The sequence below is a fragment of the Leptodactylus fuscus genome, chromosome 5 (assembly GCF_031893055.1).
Source record: "Leptodactylus fuscus isolate aLepFus1 chromosome 5, aLepFus1.hap2, whole genome shotgun sequence".
In the NCBI taxonomy this organism is placed as follows: Eukaryota; Metazoa; Chordata; class Amphibia; order Anura; family Leptodactylidae; genus Leptodactylus; species Leptodactylus fuscus.
Window position 1 is genome coordinate 179,415,471 of NC_134269.1, and position 20,514 is coordinate 179,435,984.

General features: G+C 40.5%; 1 protein-coding gene across 1 annotated transcript in view; it reads right to left on the minus strand.

The window, feature by feature from the left end:
* Positions 1-1,903: 1,903 nt before the first annotated feature.
* LOC142205027 (cysteine-rich and transmembrane domain-containing protein 1-like) overlaps positions 1,904-20,514 on the minus strand; it is a 35,132-nt gene continuing 16,521 nt past the window's right edge. The window contains exons 2-3 of the mRNA XM_075276375.1: positions 6,885-7,146; positions 1,904-2,527 (exon numbers count right to left, since the gene is read on the minus strand). Of these exons, the coding sequence (XP_075132476.1) occupies positions 2,421-2,527; positions 6,885-7,140 (363 nt within the window). The 5' untranslated portion in view covers positions 7,141-7,146 and the 3' untranslated portion in view covers positions 1,904-2,420. The remainder of the gene's footprint in view (positions 2,528-6,884; positions 7,147-20,514) is intronic.

Sequence of the window (20,514 nt, forward strand, 5' to 3'; positions counted from 1 at the left end):
CCAGGGGGGACTAAGTAGCCAGAGGATTAAAAAAAAAAAATCCTCTGGCTATTTAGTGATTACAAAAAAATCACTACAAAGCGTGGATACTAACAATTAAAGCGTTCAATTGTTAGATTCCATGCTGTATAGTGAATAGGATTGTTTTTAAAATCCGATCTCCGATTAGTAAAAAAATCCCATTGACTTGCATTGGGATCCGAATTGGGATCAAGATGGGGTTTGAATGAAAAATGATCGGAAATCGGATTTCAAAATCGATCCTGAAAAGTCAAGATCAGCTCAACCCTATTGACAACCACTTGGGGCCAAGAAGACCAACCATTGCAGGCCCCTGGGTCTGTGCACACACATGCAAGTATGGCAGACTTTATGCTTCACTGCTAACACAGTGATAAGTCACATTATTAGCATTAAGCAGAGGGATGCATACTGGATAACATGCTGTGATTTACAAAATTGCAATGTTTTTTGAATTTGCAGCATATACGTTGCGGATATTTTTCTCCAATGTGTGAATGGGATTAGCCAGAAACTTATCCACTTTGCAGGTACAGCAAAACGCCATGGCCAAATCGCGTTGTTTACACCAAGTGGCGTACTGGCTTTAAAGGGAGAATCTCTGAAATAGGAATACATCTATACTGCTAGCTTATGTAAATCCATGAGTTTTCCTACATACATTGCTTTGTTTGCTGCCTTGTTTGCCTACTATGTTATTCCTCCCATTGCTTACATAGCATTTCCTTAATGCATGACCTATATCTGATAAGGCAGGATGGAATGAGGAGTCACTTCTGCCTAGGAGCGGGGCTGCATTCTCTCTGTCATGTACAGCTCTGCAGTCAGGACAATCAGTTCAGCTAATTTCAGTTTGCTGACAAAGGCTCAGACAGTGTGGGTTATTTCTATATGAAAACACAAAGATAACACTCTGTAGAAGTATGGCAACTGTTCTATACAAACCTGTGTAATGTAATGTTATCCATTGTAATGACAGCAGGGAGTCTATTGAAAGCTCTCAGGCCTCACATTACTGTGCATGTAACAGAAGTCAAGGGATTTCACAATATATTGCAATACATTAGCACTGCAGTATATTGTATGGGTGATCAATATACTGCAGTAAGTATATTGTATTGGTGATTTAAAAATAAATATAATTAAAATCACCCCCTTCATAGCCCTAAATCATGTACAAAAATAAACAAAACACATTAGCTATTCCCATGTGCAAAAATGTCCAAATTTTTAACATAAAAAAAAATATTTTGGGTACAAAATTAAAAAAACACCTTGCCCCACAATAAAACAAACTGCTTACATTTGACATGCGAATTGCCCATTCCTCCTCGACCGCATTCATTTAGGCTAGTGAGCACAGGCTGCAAAACGAACAGAAGTAGGACCGTCCTGAGTTTTGTTCACAGCCCAATACAGGGGACCATGAAAATATACGGTCATGTGTATGGTGCCATAGAAATTAGTGGGTCAGTGTGCTAACCATGAAAAACTTTGCTAGCACACTGACTGTGTACACAGTAGTGTGGAAGAGGCCTTAAGATGAGGCAACTCAAAGATTTCTTTCTTTTTTTTTAAAGGTTTGGCATTTTGTAAAGGTATTAAAACATTAAAGAAGAAAAAAAAAAAACTCCCCACAAAATAAATTTGGTATTGCTTTGATTGTACAGACCCGCAGAATATAGGAGACATGTCATTTTTGCAAGTCATAAGAAAAAAAAAAAATCATATGGCTTTGTGATTTGAAAATAATAATGTTATAGATTTTGTAACATGAGAAGCAAAAAACAAAACAAAAAAACCCCCCACTATTATAAAGGTGGTAAAGGTGTTCAGTTGTTCTGAATGTTACACAAAAATTGAAAAATAAAGCAATCCAGCATCATTTTCCATGCAATCATTCTTTAATAGTTGCATAGTGACAATATTATGTGCCAAAGAGAACAAAGAGAATCCTGCCACAGAATTGACACTTTCCTAAACGTATCTATGTGTTAAAAGAATAAAATATTAAGGGTAAAACCACATAAACTCTCCCTAACAATGCAATAGCTTTGCCTTCGGTCTTTCTTTAATAATGGCTTTTTCTTTGACTAGCAATAGTTTATAAAGATGTAAGACACACATGCGTCCATGCCGTGCCAGCTTAGGGTTCTGATGTCTGACCAGGAATCTCAGTCTCTGTAAATAATTAACTCTTTAAGCCCTGTACAAAAAGAGACAGATGAAGAACCATGAACAAAAGTTACAGTGTTCATTGTACAGTGTGTCATTGTAATGCCCTGACCTGAAAGAAATTGTGGCAGTTGTACAAAATCAGTAGCGTAATACACAAAACTAAAATATATGACATAAAAGTACAGGCACTCTCTCTTTCTTTCTTTATTCCGCAGATTTATTCATGTTAACATGTCCCAAAGGCAGCAGCAGCACAGCGCAGTCCAACAGGCGGTTAAACAGGCACTTTCTCCAGAATCGTCCCGTCTTCTCTCTTCTACAACATAAACTAAAAAATAGGAAAAATAAGCAAATCAATTAGTTCGGTCTTTAGAAGTCGAGCAGTTTATAAGTATACCGAAAACTTTCAACTAAAATTACATTTTTTTTCCTAAGAAATGTTTGGACTGTGGTATTGATAGATGATATATTATCATCATGCAGGATGAGGACGACTGAAAAAAAACAAAAATCTATAAACCTACCATCTTGACTCCTTCACAGCCGCGGATGTTTTGGGCATTTAGGACCACAGCAGAATTTCACCTTTTAGATTGCTGCATTTGAAAGGTGAAATTATTCTTAGTTTACCCGAAAATGTTATTTCTTCTTTTATGAGACACATGGGGTTTCACATTATTTTACGCTGGAAAGAATATCAATTAATTTGGGGGGTTTTTTTAGAGGAAAAATGTTCTTTAATAGAGATGAGCGAACACTAAAATGTCCGAGGTTTGAAATCTCCGATTCGAACAACTCTTCGACTGTTCGAACGGATTTCGAACCCCATTATAGTCTATGGGGGGAAATGCTCGTTTCAGGGGCAGGCAACATTCGATAAAATTATACTTACCAAGTCCACGAGTGACGGTCGGGCTGGATTCTCCTTGAAGTCTTCTCCCGGCGCAGCACCCCCGCGGCGTCTTCTGGCTGGAATTCACTCTGCCTAGGCATCGGGGCCTAGGCAGAGCTGACTGCGCATACGCGGTCGGCTCTGCCCGGCCCGACGCCTGAGCAGAGCAGACTGCGCATGCGAGGGCATGCCCGCGCATGCGCAGTCGGTTCTGCCTAGGCCGGATGCCTAGGAAGAGTGAATTCCAGCTGGAAGACGCCGCAGGGACGCTGCACGGAGAAGACTTCGGAAAGGTAAGAGAAGAACCAGCGTTGATTGGCAGAATGTATAGCATTCTGTCAATCAACGCTGGTTCTGCATCGAACCTTAAACTTTGAACAGCTAGTAGTGTTCGATTGAGTATGAGTATTTCGAATACCGTAGTATTCGATCGAACAACTACTCGATCGAACACTACTCGCTCATCTCTATTCTTTAAAAAAATAAATAAAATCTTGTTTTTCTTCATTTCCCCACATCTATGTTTTACGTTAGTTTGTTCTTTAATTTTGGGAGTATTACTCAATCCTCTAAATCTCACATGCCTAGTAATATCAAATGAAATACAAAAACAAAAGATTTAACCCTTTAAATGGTAAAAAAAAAGGCGTATTGATGGTCGCTATGGCCTTGTAGGCCGTCAACATATCACAGCCATGCATACATATCAATATAGATTTAAGAATAATGCAAGAAAAATGTCAAATCTGTAGAAAATCTGCTCTGATGGATAGCAGAGATATCACTGTGGACTGAAGCCTTATCTTCTGTCCTGTTCCTCCTTCACCCACACCTCAGGGATACGCCATCTGTTCCAGGAGGGAATCTGCTCTGAACTCCCATCACAAAGTGGATGGACATGTGTAACAAATTCTCATTACTGTAGTCACATCTCCCTCAGACACATCAGGGCGACTGCTCTTACTCAGGACTCAGAAGGGCGTCCACTAGTCGGACTCTGGAGCCTTTGAACCTACTTTCACCTGAGAGAGTACTAGACCTATTCTCTGACTATTCTTACGCTGGTTCTGTGCATTGGAAATTGACTCCGTTTCTGCAAATACCTAACAGGAGTTTCTGCTTGTAATTTTCTAAGGAACCAACTTACTATCAACCCAATCCGCAATGTTTCGAATTAAAGCATCAGGAAGGCAACTTAGGGGCTCTGCAAATGTTATTCTTTTTTTTTTTTTTGTAAATGTAGATTGTGAGCCCCACATAGAACTCACAATGTACATTTTTCCCTAACAGCATGTCTTTTTAGAATATGGTATGGAAATCCATGCAAACACGGAGAGAACATACAAACTCCCTGCAAATGGTTTTTTGCCCTTGGCGGGATTTGAACACCAGGACTCCAGCGCTGCAAGGCTACAGTGCTAACCACTGAGCCACCGTGTGGCCCCACAAATGTTACATATTGTCCAAAAAACAACCAATCTTTGAAATTGCTGGGTTTGGCTGAGATATCTAATGTATATGGGCTGTGCGTATTTTTCCACAATCTGCAGATGGAACTCGCTAAGGAGCCCCAGCCTTACAAAGGCATTTAAGATTTTTAAGCATGATTTAGGATGAGGCCCAACATTGTGGAAACGTAGCTTTTTGTTGCAGATTTTGCTGAGGTTTTTTGAGCCAAAACCAGGAGTGGATTGAGCAGATGGTAGAGGTATAAGAACTTCCAAAATGGCGGACAGACGCGCAGTCAGCTGTTCAGATGGCCATTTTGCAGTCGTCTTCTGTGGGAAGAGGAGGAGAATGCCCGGAGGAGAAGAAAGGCGGTGCTGGAATGCTGCACTCATAGCACAGAGGCCAAGTCCCCCGAGCTTTCTAAACCTAGGGTTAATGCCCCCTGGGCTTTTTGAGCACTATTAGCATAAAGAAGAAAAATTATCCCTTTAAGTAAAATTTCTTTTGAGAACTATGTTGATTTATTTTCTCTTTTGTCTGCAGAAAAGCTTAGAGGCCCCCACTTGCATAGCCATATCATCATCATTCCTATCACCCCAGCACAGAGTGCTCCGCTGCTTTTGCTGTCCCTGACACAGGACCTATACAGTGTACAGATCAGAAGCAGAAGGCTCTGTGCACTGTGTTTTTGAACTTCTTAAACCTAAGAAAAATTGTAAAAATTCCATATAACCCAATAAAGTTCTGAACAAATCCAGCTCGGGGTTTAAGCAAAGTGCATTACTTTACTTACGAGCAGGAAACGTTCAGGGACACTGCAGAGGCAGCAATAACTTTAAATGGCTCTAACTAAGCCACAGGGGCTAGAGCTGCGATCTTGGCCGCAGGCATTTTTCGATTTTCATTTCTGACTCCCCACCTCCCAAACACCTGACTTTGTTAGTTTTCGGTTCACAGGCCAAATGAGAGGTTAATGTTTGCAGGACCATTTAATATGATGTATCATGTACTAGGGAGCTGGAAAAAAAAAAAAATTTAAATCAGAATTTGGTGGAATCAGAAAAAACTGCAACATTCTTACGGGCTTTGTTTTTGCGATGTTCACTGTGCAGCCTAAATGACATGTTCTCTGTATTCTATGGTTCTGTACGAATATGCTGAATTCAATAAGCTCCTGGCTGTCATGGAAGCCCCCATACGCTGCCAGGAAAATGGCACTTCAGTCAACTTTGATTGGCCGCCATATTAAATACCTGACATTCACTGCACTGTTACCACAGGTCGTGAAGGGTTTAAAGCCAAGATTATCGTCTGTAACCCAACTAGATCTTGAGAGATCATTGGGTAAAGGAGGCTCCATATATGCGCAGCTTCACTTTAACCAGTGTGTAGGGGAGAAGAGAATGAGGTTTTTAGTCTCCTGTCCATGTGACTTCATTTAACACCAAGGGAGGGGGTGCCATGGACTTTTGTTCATGATATCACCCACCAATTATAATCAGAAAGCATACTTGCCATTTAACCCCTAGATGCTGTGCGAAATACTGACTGTAACCCCCCCCCCCCCCAAGTCACTTTAGGATGCATCCACACGGAGTAAAATGTCGCGTGATGTGACACTTAGACGCCTCGTGAGCTTTTGCAGGCCGTATACGCTCTCATTGATTTCAATGGGAGCCGGGATCGTATACGCGGCGCTATTTTGCGGCCGTGATTTTGCGAATTTCTGCAAAATAGCGCCGCGTATACGATCCCGGCTCCCATTGAAATCAATGGGAGCGTATACGGCCCGCAAAAGCTCACGCGGCGTCTACGTGCCACATCATGCGGCACTTTACTCTGTATGAATGCACCCTTACAGAGTTTTTTTCCTTGCTAATGAAAAAGAACAAAACAACCCCCCCCCTCCCAAAAAAAAAAAAAACCACACATAACTTGGTATCACCACATCTGTAACAACTCCTAAAGGAAAATGAATACATTATTTGACATGATGAGCGCTATAAACCTTGAAATTCAGATGCCAGAAAAAGCCTTATGTTCCCACAAAATGCAATGCCTTATAAAGCTACATTGAAAAGAAATGTAATAAGTTAATAAAACATAATGCAGAAAGGGTTAAATGTTACTGCTGTAGATCGCTAAGGGGTTAAAATCTACATAAGCACCAGAATTATGTGTCAAATATATTTACTGGACTCAGAAATTCAAAATTTGCAATAAAAAAAAAGTGACATTTTCAGGAGGATTTTTGCAATTATAAGTTAGTTGGTTAGAACACTGTGCTATTCAGTTACTATGCAGCATGAAACAAATGGTTTGGAATCATTTATTGTCTACATACCTGTATTTTTAGGAGCTTCCATGTACACAGGCGCTGGTGGTTGACCGCCTTGCCAGCCATACTGAGGATATCCTTGATAGCCTGGCTGCCCTGGCTGATACTCCGCAGGAGCAGGCGGATAACCAGGATACTGAGCTGGGTACTGAGGAGGGTACTGAGCTGGGTACGGAGCTGGGCCCCCTACAGGTTGTCCATATGGTGGGTAAGGTGCTGGTGGATTAACCCCTGAGTATGGTGGAGGATTTTCATAATTCATGATGAACTGTAATCCATAAAACAAAAACTTAGGTTTTCAAGATCTTATAAAATTCTATTTGTAGATAATCTGTACAATGTTTTAAAAAGTGGCATCCTTGCAAAGAGATGTGACAATATTTAACTTGACTCTTAATGCATTAAAGGGAGTGTCATCAGAACCCAGTTTATGAACCCAACATATAGAAATATTAAGGTCACGTGATTCATTCCAGTTTAAAGGTATTTACACCCCCAGAGCAAGAACAGAACACACGACGTGGATATGGCAATGACAGCTCTGGCATCACAGTCCAAGTCAGGATCAGTTTTGAGTGAAGATGAAGTTGGCAGAAATGTACAAAAACTCCAACTTTAAGGCCGGGGCCACATGCTGCAAAAATGCTGTGTTATACAGTACCTGCAAAGTGGACGGGATTCTGGCTAAACCCATCTATATTTTGCAGAAAATAATCCGCAGCATAAAAGATGCATTTTCAAAAATACTTGTGTTTTTAAAAGACACAGCCTCTCTAAGGAAATGCTGGCCATTTCTGTATAAGTATAATAGGGGTGGAACGTCTGCAGAGGAAAACTCTCCAGGCTTTCTGTGAAAATGCTGCAGGAAAAAAAAAATAAATAAATAAATCACGATGCGTTTCTGCCACAGTCTTTTCTGCAGCTCTCTACAGGGTGCCTGGGCCTAAATAATCATCTTAAGGCTGGGGCCCCACATTGCGGAACTGCAGTTTTTTTGTTGCAGATTTTGTTGTGGTTTTTTGAGCCAAAGCCAGGAGTGGATTCAGCAGAAGGGAGAACTATAAGAGCTTCCTATATATATCCCATTCCTTATGTAGCCATTCTTGGCTTTGGCTCAAAAAAATGCAACAAAAAAAAGCTGCATTTCCGCAATGTGGGGCGTCAGCCTTAATGTTCTATGTTATTAACATGGCTCCCAACCATTCCACATTCCGCGGGACATTCCAGATTTCAGACTGCTGTCCCGCTCTGCCCCTGAAGTGTTTTGCTTATTAACAAACTTTCCCCCGATCACCATCCGCTCTTATAACATATAAAAGGTTGTAACTGAGATAAGAGCGTGTGGTGATTGGGGTAAAGCTTTGTACTACTGTAATCAGAAGGACCTGTGTGACGTCAGTCGTCACGTGACTAGGTAGGCGTGTCTCAGTATCCCATGCAGTGCAGGAAGAGATGGAGAGATGTGTGGTCTAAGGTAGTGGGGGATGTGAGATGCACAGTGGACTATGAGTGAGATCGGGAGATGTGGAGTTCGGGGTGTACTACAGGGTGCAGAGTGTACTGTGTGTGGCAGATGTGAGATGCACAGTGGACTATGTGTGAGATCGGGAGATGTGGAGTTCGGAGTGTACTACAGGGTGCAGTGTACTGTGTGTGGGGGAGATGTGAGATGCGAGATGCAGGTTGTACTTTGTGTGTGGGGGAGAAATGTGGGATGTAGGGTGTACTGTATGTGAGGGGGAGATGTGGGGTTCAGAGTGTACTGTGAGGTGCAAGGTTGACTGTGGGGGCAGTGATGTGGCGTGGAGGGTGTACCCAATAAGGAGTGGGTGGAGTCAATTTAGAAGTGGGTGGAGCTAAATTTGCTGCAGCCCGCCCCATTTTGTTCCTCTTTCTGTCCTTTAAAAGTTGGGAGGTATGTATTAATATTGTGTAATTTATTAGATGTAGAATTTGTCTCAGTTATCCCTGCTGAAAGATAACATTTAGGCATAGCAGGCCAGAGAAAAAAGCATTCTAGGAAAAACTACAGCAGCAACACATTGCAGCAATTTTCACAGAAAGTCCACCGAGGAAACCTTTCTGCTTCCATTACACCTATAGGGAAACCACCGGTGTTTCCATAAGTATAATTGATATGCTGCGATTTCCAAAACCGCAACAGTTTTGGATATCGTAGCGTACCTGCTATGCCTATTTTTTCACAATCTGCAGATGGGACTTGCTAACGGGACCCAGCCTTACATAGGCATTTAAAGGGGTTAGCAGCATTACGAAGGAAAGGATCCGTAGCCTCCTGGCTCCATAAAATATAGCTTTTATTCAAAAATCATCTTTAAAAGGACAGTAATGACAAAAAAGTACATAGGTATGAAAAGACTAACAAGAAGGAAAAAGAAAAATTTAAATAAACAGTTGACGCGTTTCGAGACTACATGTCTCTTAGTCATAGCCTCTGATCTGGTGTTTCTGAAAGACTGGTGGATAAATCTCAGTTTAAATACCGCTTGCTATGCCTGCAAGTCATCAATTAATCAACACGTGAAGTACGAGTACAAAGCATGTTCAAAGTTAGTACACATATATATTGCTATTTGCCCTTTGTACATATTAGCAAATGTATAGATACATGCCGAGAGACATATTGAACATACTGAAAAAACAGGCAATAGATCATAAATTACCATATAAAATAGATTTTACAAACTCCATATAATTATATATATATATATATATATATATATATATATATATATATACACACACACACACATACACAGTATATATACACACACAATGCAAGACAAATGACCCATTGCCATGAAAAATTCAACAGGATTTAAATTAACCCATTAAGATTATACTTATCAATACATTGGAATACTTAGACAATATCCTACTGCAAATGGAACTTACGTTATTCACAGATCTTCTTTATAAGAACACATTATTGCCTTTATTACCCTGATACTTAAAAATCACCCGCAGCAACATCCCATTCTTGCTTTTATTCCGGACCACGTGACCTCTGTTCTCCAATGAGAACTCTGCTCTGATACTAAAAGATCACATACAACCAGGTCCCATTCATACTTTTATTCCGGACCACGTGACCTACGTTCACCAATAAGAGCTCTACTTAAGCAATGAATGAGACAAACAGGTAATTCATAAAACTTTACTCTAGGTCACGTGATGCAAATCGACCAATGAATTTTAACTCTATTATTTCACTTATGTCAGCATAGATGTTTTATAGGCAATTAATGGATAGTCTAATACAAAGCTTAGGTCTTGTGTTAACATCAACCTAGCTGGATATGTGTAAGGGCATCTTACATTTAAACAAACAGAATGAAAAGATGACCAACAAAGAAACTAAATGAAAACAGGTAAGTAAATTAATAAATATACGTCAGGTCCGTTTTCATATTCATACCTAGGGGATAGCGAGAATTAAAGCGCATAATCCATGATGCCTCTTTGATGAATAACGCTTTCCTCATATTGCCTCCCCTTGGTGATGGATATATTTTATCTATGCCATAGAACCGCATAGTCTGTACGGACCCGGAGTGTTTGAAAAAGAAATGCTTCGATGCCCCTGATATGTCACCTGTGGATTTCGTACTATCTGCTATATGTTCTAGTATCCTAGTCTCGAAACGCATCAGCCGTTTCTTTTAATTTTTCTTTGTCCTTCTTGTTAGTCTTTTCATACCTATGTACTTTTTTGTCATTACTGTCCTTTTAAAGATGATTTTTGAATAAAAGCTATATTTTATGGAGCCAGGAGGCTACGGATCCTTTCCTTCGTAACGTTGCTTATCCATTGACTTTGACTAGTCCCAAAGTTGGATCGTGCACCCTGAAGACTCCTAGCTGTGTTGGTGAGTGATAGCCATTCCCAAAGCTTTTTTTGTAAAAAATTTAAAGGGGTTGTTCCACCTCAAGGATCCTATCTATACTGGTAGCATATGTAAATTTAAGCCTTTTCCTAAATATATTGCTTTAGAAATTCTGCTTTGTTTGCCTGGTATGTGGATTTATTCCCCCCATTGTTTACACTTTTTTCCTGTAACCTATAGGACAAGTGAAGTTACTCACTCACCACTTGGCAGGAAAAATAGTTCAGATAATTGCAGTTAACTGATAAATCGGAGTCTGTTATCTCTCTATGTAAACACACAGATAACACTTTGTTTGTTCTGTACAAGAATCTGCAGATTATCTGAACTGCAGAAGTGTTCTGTGTCCCATTCAGCAGGAGGAAGGGGGAGGGAGAGAAATACAGGAAGTGAGAAGCAGACACTGCATACAGCCTGGCTGAAAGGCTGACATGGGAAAACCCCTTTAAGATTTGAAACATGATTTAGGATGAGGCCCAACATTGTGGAAATGCAGCTTTTTTTGTTGCAGATAGGGTTGAACGATCGTTTTTGGAAAAGATTGGATTCCGATCGGCGATCGAGAAAATTTCACGATCGCTATCGGAATTCCGAACACGATCTTTTTATGTGGGATCGAGATCGGTGATTTTTCCCACAATGCATTGCTTAGCCTTCACACTGAGCATACGATGTATATTCAGTGTGAAGGCTCCACTGCAGTTCCATAGGAATGAATGGAAGCAGCCGACACACAGCCTTAACCCCCTGCGCGCCGGCTGCCTCCATTCAGTCGAATGGAAGGCTACACTAAATCTCTAGCAGCTACTTCCCTCTAGAGATTGCTGCTCCAGTGCCTCCTTCTTCTTGCCTCGCTGCCCCGCCTCCCAGGTTAGTGTTTAAAGCGCTAGGTAGGCGGGGCTTGTGGCTTAGAGTGTGGGCGGGTACAGGGCGGGGAGACGTGACGTCTCCCCTCCCAGTACCCACCCACACTCTCCTAACCCGCCCACACTCTCCTAACCTGGCAGGGAGGGGGCAGCGAAGGAAGAAAAGCAGCGTGGAGCAGCAGCGAGGCGAAGAATTAAGGCACGGGGCACAGGACCAGCCATCTCTGGAGGTAAGTGGACACCAGGAGGTAGGATTGCTTTTAAAATCCGATCTCCGATTAATAAAAAAAATCCCATTGACTTGCATTGGGATCGAGATCGGGTTCGAATGAAAAATGATCGGAAATCGGATTTGAAAATCGATCCTGAAAAGTCAAGATCGGCTAAACCCTAGTTGCAGATTTTGCTGCTCCACCAGGAGTGGATTGAGCAGAAGGGAGAAGTATAAGAACGTCCTATATATATTTCCCATTCCTTTTGTAGCCATTCTTGGCTTAAAAAAAAAAAAACAAAAAAAACAAACTGTAAAATCTGCAACAAAAAAAGCTCTGAAAGCAGAGAAAATCTTCACAGGACTCCTAGATGAGACAAGTTCTTGTCTGGTTCACAAACAGTGACTGACACGCGTGCCTGGAGGCATTGAGATAAAAAAATTGAGGCATGTACTAGTTTTCCTTACTCATCTCAGCCATTCAAGACTATAGGTCCATGGGGGGGGGGGGGGGGAGAGAGAAGACAGCTGATATGTAGTTATGAGATGCTGAAAAATAAAGACAACTTTTTTCTGTATGCAGCACATGGATAGGACACAGATCTAAGACGGAGATACACTATGATGTACAACGTACTATGTAAAATAGCATGGTTTTTAATGGCTAGCCAATATTGTCTTTGGCTCCCATACACACGATCATGTATTATTATTATGGGTCCATGTAGGGAACAATGAGCTCAGGGAACTCAGGACAGGTCCTGTTCCTGCCGGTTTTGTGGTTCAATTATAAAACATATGGGTCCATGGAGATTACAGACAGCACACAGATCTCATTTTCTCACAGGCACGTAGATGCACACATTCTGGTTCATGTAGGGTTAAAATAATAAAAACAACAACTTTATTTATATAGCACCAACATATTCCGCAACACTTTACAAATCAATAAATAAGGTCAAACAACTGAAGCTGTATGAGACGTCACTAGCTGGAAGGCCTAGGTTTAATGCAGTTTTAGGGTCCATTCACACTGAGTTTTGCTGAATCCATCTCAGAATCCACGTGGGAAATAAGCCTACCATTGACTTCAATGGGTTCCTTTTTCCCCTAGCGAAATTCCAAATTCCTCCGTGTGAATGGACCCTTAGGGTCAGTGCACATGGAGTTTTTTTTAGCACTGATTTTGATGCTGAATCTGATTCAAAAATCAGACTCCCACAAAAAAAAGCCTCCCAATAGAACTCAATTGGGAGGCTTTTATTTTTTTAGACTGATTTTGAGACGGCTTTAGCTTCAAAATCAGCGCTAAAAAAAAAAACTCCATGTGCACTGACCCTAAGGGTCCATTCACACGGAGGAATTTGGAATTTCGCTAGGGGAAAAAGCACCAAAAATCTCTGTGTGCACTGGAGTAAACGCATGCTTATTTTGGCAAAATACACGTGTAAAGAATACACGTGTAAAAATAAGACTCCCATTGACTTACATTTTTTTACACGTGTAAAATGTCATTTAAGTCAATGGGAGTCTTATTTTTACATGTGTATTCTGCCAATATGAGCGCGCGTTTACTCAGTGTGAATGGACCCTAACTGTTTTTAGGAAGGAAGTGAGGGACTTTTAGTCTTTACTAGAGATGAGCGAACAGTGTTCTATCGAACTCATGTTCGATCGGATATTAGGCTGTTCGGCATGTTCGAATCGAATCGAACACCGCGTGGTAAAGTGCGCCATTACTCGATTCCCCTCCCACCTTCCCTGGCGCCTTTTTTGCTCCAATAACAGCGCAGGGTAGGTGGGACAGGAACTACGACACCGGTGACGTTGAGAAAAGTAGGCAAAACCCATTGGCTGCCGAAAACATGTGACCTCTAATTTAAAAGAACAGCGCCGCCCAGGTTCGCGTCATTCTGAGCTTGCAATTCACCGAGGACGGAGGTTTCCGTCCAGTTAGCTAGGGCTTAGATTCTGGGTAGGCAGGGACAGGCTAGGATAGGAAGGAGAAGACAACCAACAGCTCTTATAAGAGCTAAATTCCAGGGAGAAGCTTGTCAGTGTAACGTGGCACTGACGGGCTCAATCGCAGCAACCCAGCTTTCCCAGGATCCTGAATGGAATACACTGTCAGTGTATTCCCGTATACCCCATATATACACCCCAAATCCCCGTTCCAACGGTGTGCCCCCCCACCTTCACCCCAGAAATACCCTGCAAGTCCCCTAGCAATAGAATTGGGGCTATATACACCCACTATTTTTACTACTGGTATACAGTGCCATTGTCTGACTGGGAATTCAAAGAATATATTGGGAATACAAATACCCTCATTTCTTGCTACTGCCATATAGTGCCAGTGTCTGACTGGGAATTCAAAGAATATATTGGGGTTACGTGCACCCACAATTTTTACTACTGGTATACAGTGCCATTGTCTGACTGGGAATTCAAAGAATATATTGGGAATACAAATACCCTCATTTCTTGCTACTGCCATATAGTGCCAGTGTCTGACTGGGAATTCAAAGAATATATTGGGGTTACGTGCACCCACAATTTTTACTACTGGTATACAGTGCCATTGTCTGACTGGGAATTCAAAGAATATATTGGGAATACAAATACCCTCATTTCTTGCTACTGCCATATAGTGCCAGTTTCTGACTGGTAATTCAAAGAATATATTGGGGTTACGTGCACCCACAATTTTTACTACTGGTATACAGTGCCATTGTCTGACTGGGAATTCAAAGAATATATTGGGAATACAAATACCCTCATTTCTTGCTACTGCCATATAGTGCCAGTGTCTGACTGGGAATTCAAAGAATATATTGGGGTTACGTGCACCCACAATTTTTACTACTGGTATACAGTGCCATTGTCTGACTGGGAATTCAAAGAATATATTGGGAATACAAATACCCTCATTTCTTGCTACTGCCATATAGTGCCAGTGTCTGACTGGGAATTCAAAGAATATATTGGGAATACAAATACCCTCATTTCTTGCTACTGCCATATAGTGCCAGTTTCTGACTGGTAATTCAAAGAATATATTGGGGTTACGTGCACCCACAATTTTTACTACTGGTATACAGTGCCATTGTCTGACTGGGAATTCAAAGAATATATTGGGGTTATAAATACCCTCATTTCTTGCTACTGCCATATAGTGCCAGTTTCTGACTGGTAATTCAAAGAATATATTGTGGTTACGTGCACCCACAATTTTTACTACTGGTATACAGTGCCATTGTCTGACTGGGAATTCAAAGAGTATATTGGGAATACAAATACCCTCATTTCTTGCTACTGCCATATAGTGCCAGTTTCTGACTGGTAATTCAAAGAATATATTGGGGTTACGTGCACCCACAATTTTTACTACTGGTATACAGTGCCATTGTCTGACTGGGAATTCAAAGAATATATTGGGGTTATAAATACCCTCATTTCTTGCTACTGCCATATAGTGCCAGTTTCTGACTGGTAATTCAAAGAATATATTGTGGTTACGTGCACCCACAATTTTTACTACTGGTATACAGTGCCATTGTCTGACTGGGAATTCAAAGAATATATTGGGGTTATAAATACCCTCATTTCTTGCTACTGCCATATAGTGCCAGTTTCTGACTGGTAATTCAAAGAATATATTGGGGTTACGTGCACCCACAATTTTTACTACTGGTATACAGTGCCATTGTCTGACTGGGAATTCAAAGAGTATATTGGGAATACAAATACCCTCATTTCTTGCTACTGCCATATAGTGCCAGTGTCTGACTGGGAATTCAAAGAATATATTGGGGTTACGTGCACCCACAATTTTTACTACTGGTATACAGTGCCATTGTCTGACTGGGAATTCAAAGAATATATTGGGAATACAAATACCCTCATTTCTTGCTACTGCCATATAGTGCCAGTGTCTGACTGGGAATTCAAAGAATATATTGGGGTTACGTGCACCCACAATTTTTACTACTGGTATACAGTGCCATTGTCTGACTGGGAATTCAAAGAATATATTGGGAATACAAATACCCTCATTTCTTGCTACTGCCATATAGTGCCAGTGTCTGACTGGGAATTCAAAGAATATATTGGGGTTACGTGCACCCACAATTTTTACTACTGGTATACAGTGCCATTGTCTGACTGGGAATTCAAAGAATATATTGGGAATACAAATACCCTCATTTCTTGCTACTGCCATATAGTGCCAGTGTCTGACTGGGAATTCAAAGAATATATTGGGGTTACGTGCACCCACAATTTTTACTACTGGTATACAGTGCCATTGTCTGACTGGGAATTCAAAGAATATATTGGGAATACAAATACCCTCATTTCTTGCTACTGCCATATAGTGCCAGTTTCTGACTGGTAATTCAAAGAATATATTGGGGTTACGTGCACCCACAATTTTTACTACTGGTATACAGTGCCATTGTCTGACTGGGAATTCAAAGAATATATTGGGAATACAAATACCCTCATTTCTTGCTACTGCCATATAGTGCCAGTGTCTGACTGGGAATTCAAAGAATATATTGGGAATACAAATACCCTCATTTCTTGCTACTGCCATATAGTGCCAGTGTCTGACTGGGAATTCAAAGAATATATTGGGAATACAAATACCCTCATTTCTTGCTACTGCCATATAGTGCCAGTGTCTGACTGGGAATTCAAAGAATATATTGGGAATACAAATACCCTCATTTCTTGCTACTGCCATATAGTGCCAGTTTCTGACTGGTAATTCAAAGAATATATTGGGGTTACGTGCACCCACAATTTTTACTACTGGTATACAGTGCCATTGTCTGACTGGGAATTCAAAGAATATATTGGGGTTATAAATACCCTCATTTCTTGCTACTGCCATATAGTGCCAGTTTCTGACTGGTAATTCAAAGAATATATTGGGGTTACGTGCACCCACAATTTTTACTACTGGTATACAGTGCCATTGTCTGACTGGGAATTCAAAGAATATATTGGGGTTATAAATACCCTCATTTCTTGCTACTGCCATATAGTGCCAGTTTCTGACTGGTAATTCAAAGAATATATTGTGGTTACGTGCACCCACAATTTTTACTACTGGTATACAGTGCCATTGTCTGACTGGGAATTCAAAGAATATATTGGGGTTATAAATACCCTCATTTCTTGCTACTGCCATATAGTGCCAGTTTCTGACTGGTAATTCAAAGAATATATTGGGGTTACGTGCACCCACAATTTTTACTACTGGTATACAGTGCCATTGTCTGACTGGGAATTCAAAGAGTATATTGGGAATACAAATACCCTCATTTCTTGCTACTGCCATATAGTGCCAGTGTCTGACTGGGAATTCAAAGAGTATATTGGGAATACAAATACCCTCATTTCTTGCTACTGCCATATAGTGCCATTGTCTGACTGGGAATTCAAAGAATATATTGGGAATACAAATACCCTCATTTCTTGCTACTGCCATATAGTGCCAGTGTCTGACTGGGAATTCAAAGAATATATTGGGGTTACGTGCACCCACAATTTTTACTACTGGTATACAGTGCCATTGTCTGACTGGGAATTCAAAGAATATATTGGGAATACAAATACCCTCATTTCTTGCTACTGCCATATAGTGCCAGTGTCTGACTGGGAATTCAAAGAATATATTGGGGTTACGTGCACCCACAATTTTTACTACTGGTATACAGTGCCATTGTCTGACTGGGAATTCAAAGAATATATTGGGAATACAAATACCCTCATTTCTTGCTACTGCCATATAGTGCCAGTGTCTGACTGGGAATTCAAAGAATATATTGGGGTTACGTGCACCCACAATTTTTACTACTGGTATACAGTGCCATTGTCTGACTGGGAATTCAAAGAATATATTGGGAATACAAATACCCTCATTTCTTGCTACTGCCATATAGTGCCAGTTTCTGACTGGTAATTCAAAGAATATATTGGGGTTACGTGCACCCACAATTTTTACTACTGGTATACAGTGCCATTGTCTGACTGGGAATTCAAAGAATATATTGGGAATACAAATACCCTCATTTCTTGCTACTGCCATATAGTGCCAGTGTCTGACTGGGAATTCAAAGAATATATTGGGAATACAAATACCCTCATTTCTTGCTACTGCCATATAGTGCCAGTTTCTGACTGGTAATTCAAAGAATATATTGGGGTTACGTGCACCCACAATTTTTACTACTGGTATACAGTGCCATTGTCTGACTGGGAATTCAAAGAATATATTGGGGTTATAAATACCCTCATTTCTTGCTACTGCCATATAGTGCCAGTTTCTGACTGGTAATTCAAAGAATATATTGTGGTTACGTGCACCCACAATTTTTACTACTGGTATACAGTGCCATTGTCTGACTGGGAATTCAAAGAATATATTGGGGTTATAAATACCCTCATTTCTTGCTACTGCCATATAGTGCCAGTTTCTGACTGGTAATTCAAAGAATATATTGGGGTTACGTGCACCCACAATTTTTACTACTGGTATACAGTGCCATTGTCTGACTGGGAATTCAAAGAGTATATTGGGAATACAAATACCCTCATTTCTTGCTACTGCCATATAGTGCCAGTTTCTGACTGGTAATTCAAAGAATATATTGGGGTTACGTGCACCCACAATTTTTACTACTGGTATACAGTGCCATTGTCTGACTGGGAATTCAAAGAATATATTGGGGTTATAAATACCCTCATTTCTTGCTACTGCCATATAGTGCCAGTGTCTGACTGGGAATTCAAAGAATATATTGGGGTTACGTGCACCCACAATTTTTACTACTGGTATACAGTGCCATTGTCTGACTGGGAATTCAAAGAATATATTGGGAATACAAATACCCTCATTTCTTGCTACTGCCATATAGTGCCAGTGTCTGACTGGGAATTCAAAGAATATATTGGGGTTACGTGCACCCACAATTTTTACTACTGGTATACAGTGCCATTGTCTGACTGGGAATTCAAAGAATATATTGGGAATACAAATACCCTCATTTCTTGCTACTGCCATATAGTGCCAGTGTCTGACTGGGAATTCAAAGAATATATTGGGGTTACGTGCACCCACAATTTTTACTACTGGTATACAGTGCCATTGTCTGACTGGGAATTCAAAGAATATATTGGGAATACAAATACCCTCATTTCTTGCTACTGCCATATAGTGCCAGTGTCTGACTGGGAATTCAAAGAATATATTGGGGTTACGTGCACCCACAATTTTTACTACTGGTATACAGTGCCATTGTCTGACTGGGAATTCAAAGAATATATTGGGAATACAAATACCCTCATTTCTTGCTACTGCCATATAGTGCCAGTTTCTGACTGGTAATTCAAAGAATATATTGGGGTTACGTGCACCCACAATTTTTACTACTGGTATACAGTGCCATTGTCTGACTGGGAATTCAAAGAATATATTGGGAATACAAATACCCTCATTTCTTGCTACTGCCATATAGTGCCAGTGTCTGACTGGGAATTCAAAGAATATATTGGGAATACAAATACCCTCATTTCTTGCTACTGCCATATAGTGCCAGTGTCTGACTGGGAATTCAAAGAATATATTGGGAATACAAATACCCTCATTTCTTGCTACTGCCATATAGTGCCAGTTTCTGACTGGTAATTCAAAGAATATATTGGGGTTACGTGCACCCACAATTTTTACTACTGGTATACAGTGCCATTGTCTGACTGGGAATTCAAAGAATATATTGGGGTTATAAATACCCTCATTTCTTGCTACTGCCATATAGTGCCAGTTTCTGACTGGTAATTCAAAGAATATATTGTGGTTACGTGCACCCACAATTTTTACTACTGGTATACAGTGCCATTGTCTGACTGGGAATTCAAAGAATATATTGGGGTTATAAATACCCTCATTTCTTGCTACTGCCATATAGTGCCAGTTTCTGACTGGTAATTCAAAGAATATATTGGGGTTACGTGCACCCACAATTTTTACTACTGGTATACAGTGCAATTGTCTGACTGGGAATTCAAAGAGTATATTGGGAATACAAATACCCTCATTTCTTGCTACTGCCATATAGTGCCAGTGTCTGACTGGGAATTCAAAGAATATATTGGGGTTACGTGCACCCACAATTTTTACTACTGGTATACAGTGCCATTGTCTGACTGGGAATTCAAAGAATATATTGGGAATACAAATACCCTCATTTCTTGCTACTGCCATATAGTGCCAGTGTCTGACTGGGAATTCAAAGAATATATTGGGGTTACGTGCACCCACAATTTTTACTACTGGTATACAGTGCCATTGTCTGACTGGGAATTCAAAGAATATATTGGGAATACAAATACCCTCATTTCTTGCTACTGCCATATAGTGCCAGTGTCTGACTGGGAATTCAAAGAATATATTGGGGTTACGTGCACCCACAATTTTTACTACTGGTATACAGTGCCATTGTCTGACTGGGAATTCAAAGAATATATTGGGAATACAAATACCCTCATTTCTTGCTACTGCCATATAGTGCCAGTGTCTGACTGGCAATTCAAAGAATATATTGGGGTTACGTGCACCCACAATTTTTACTACTGGTATACAG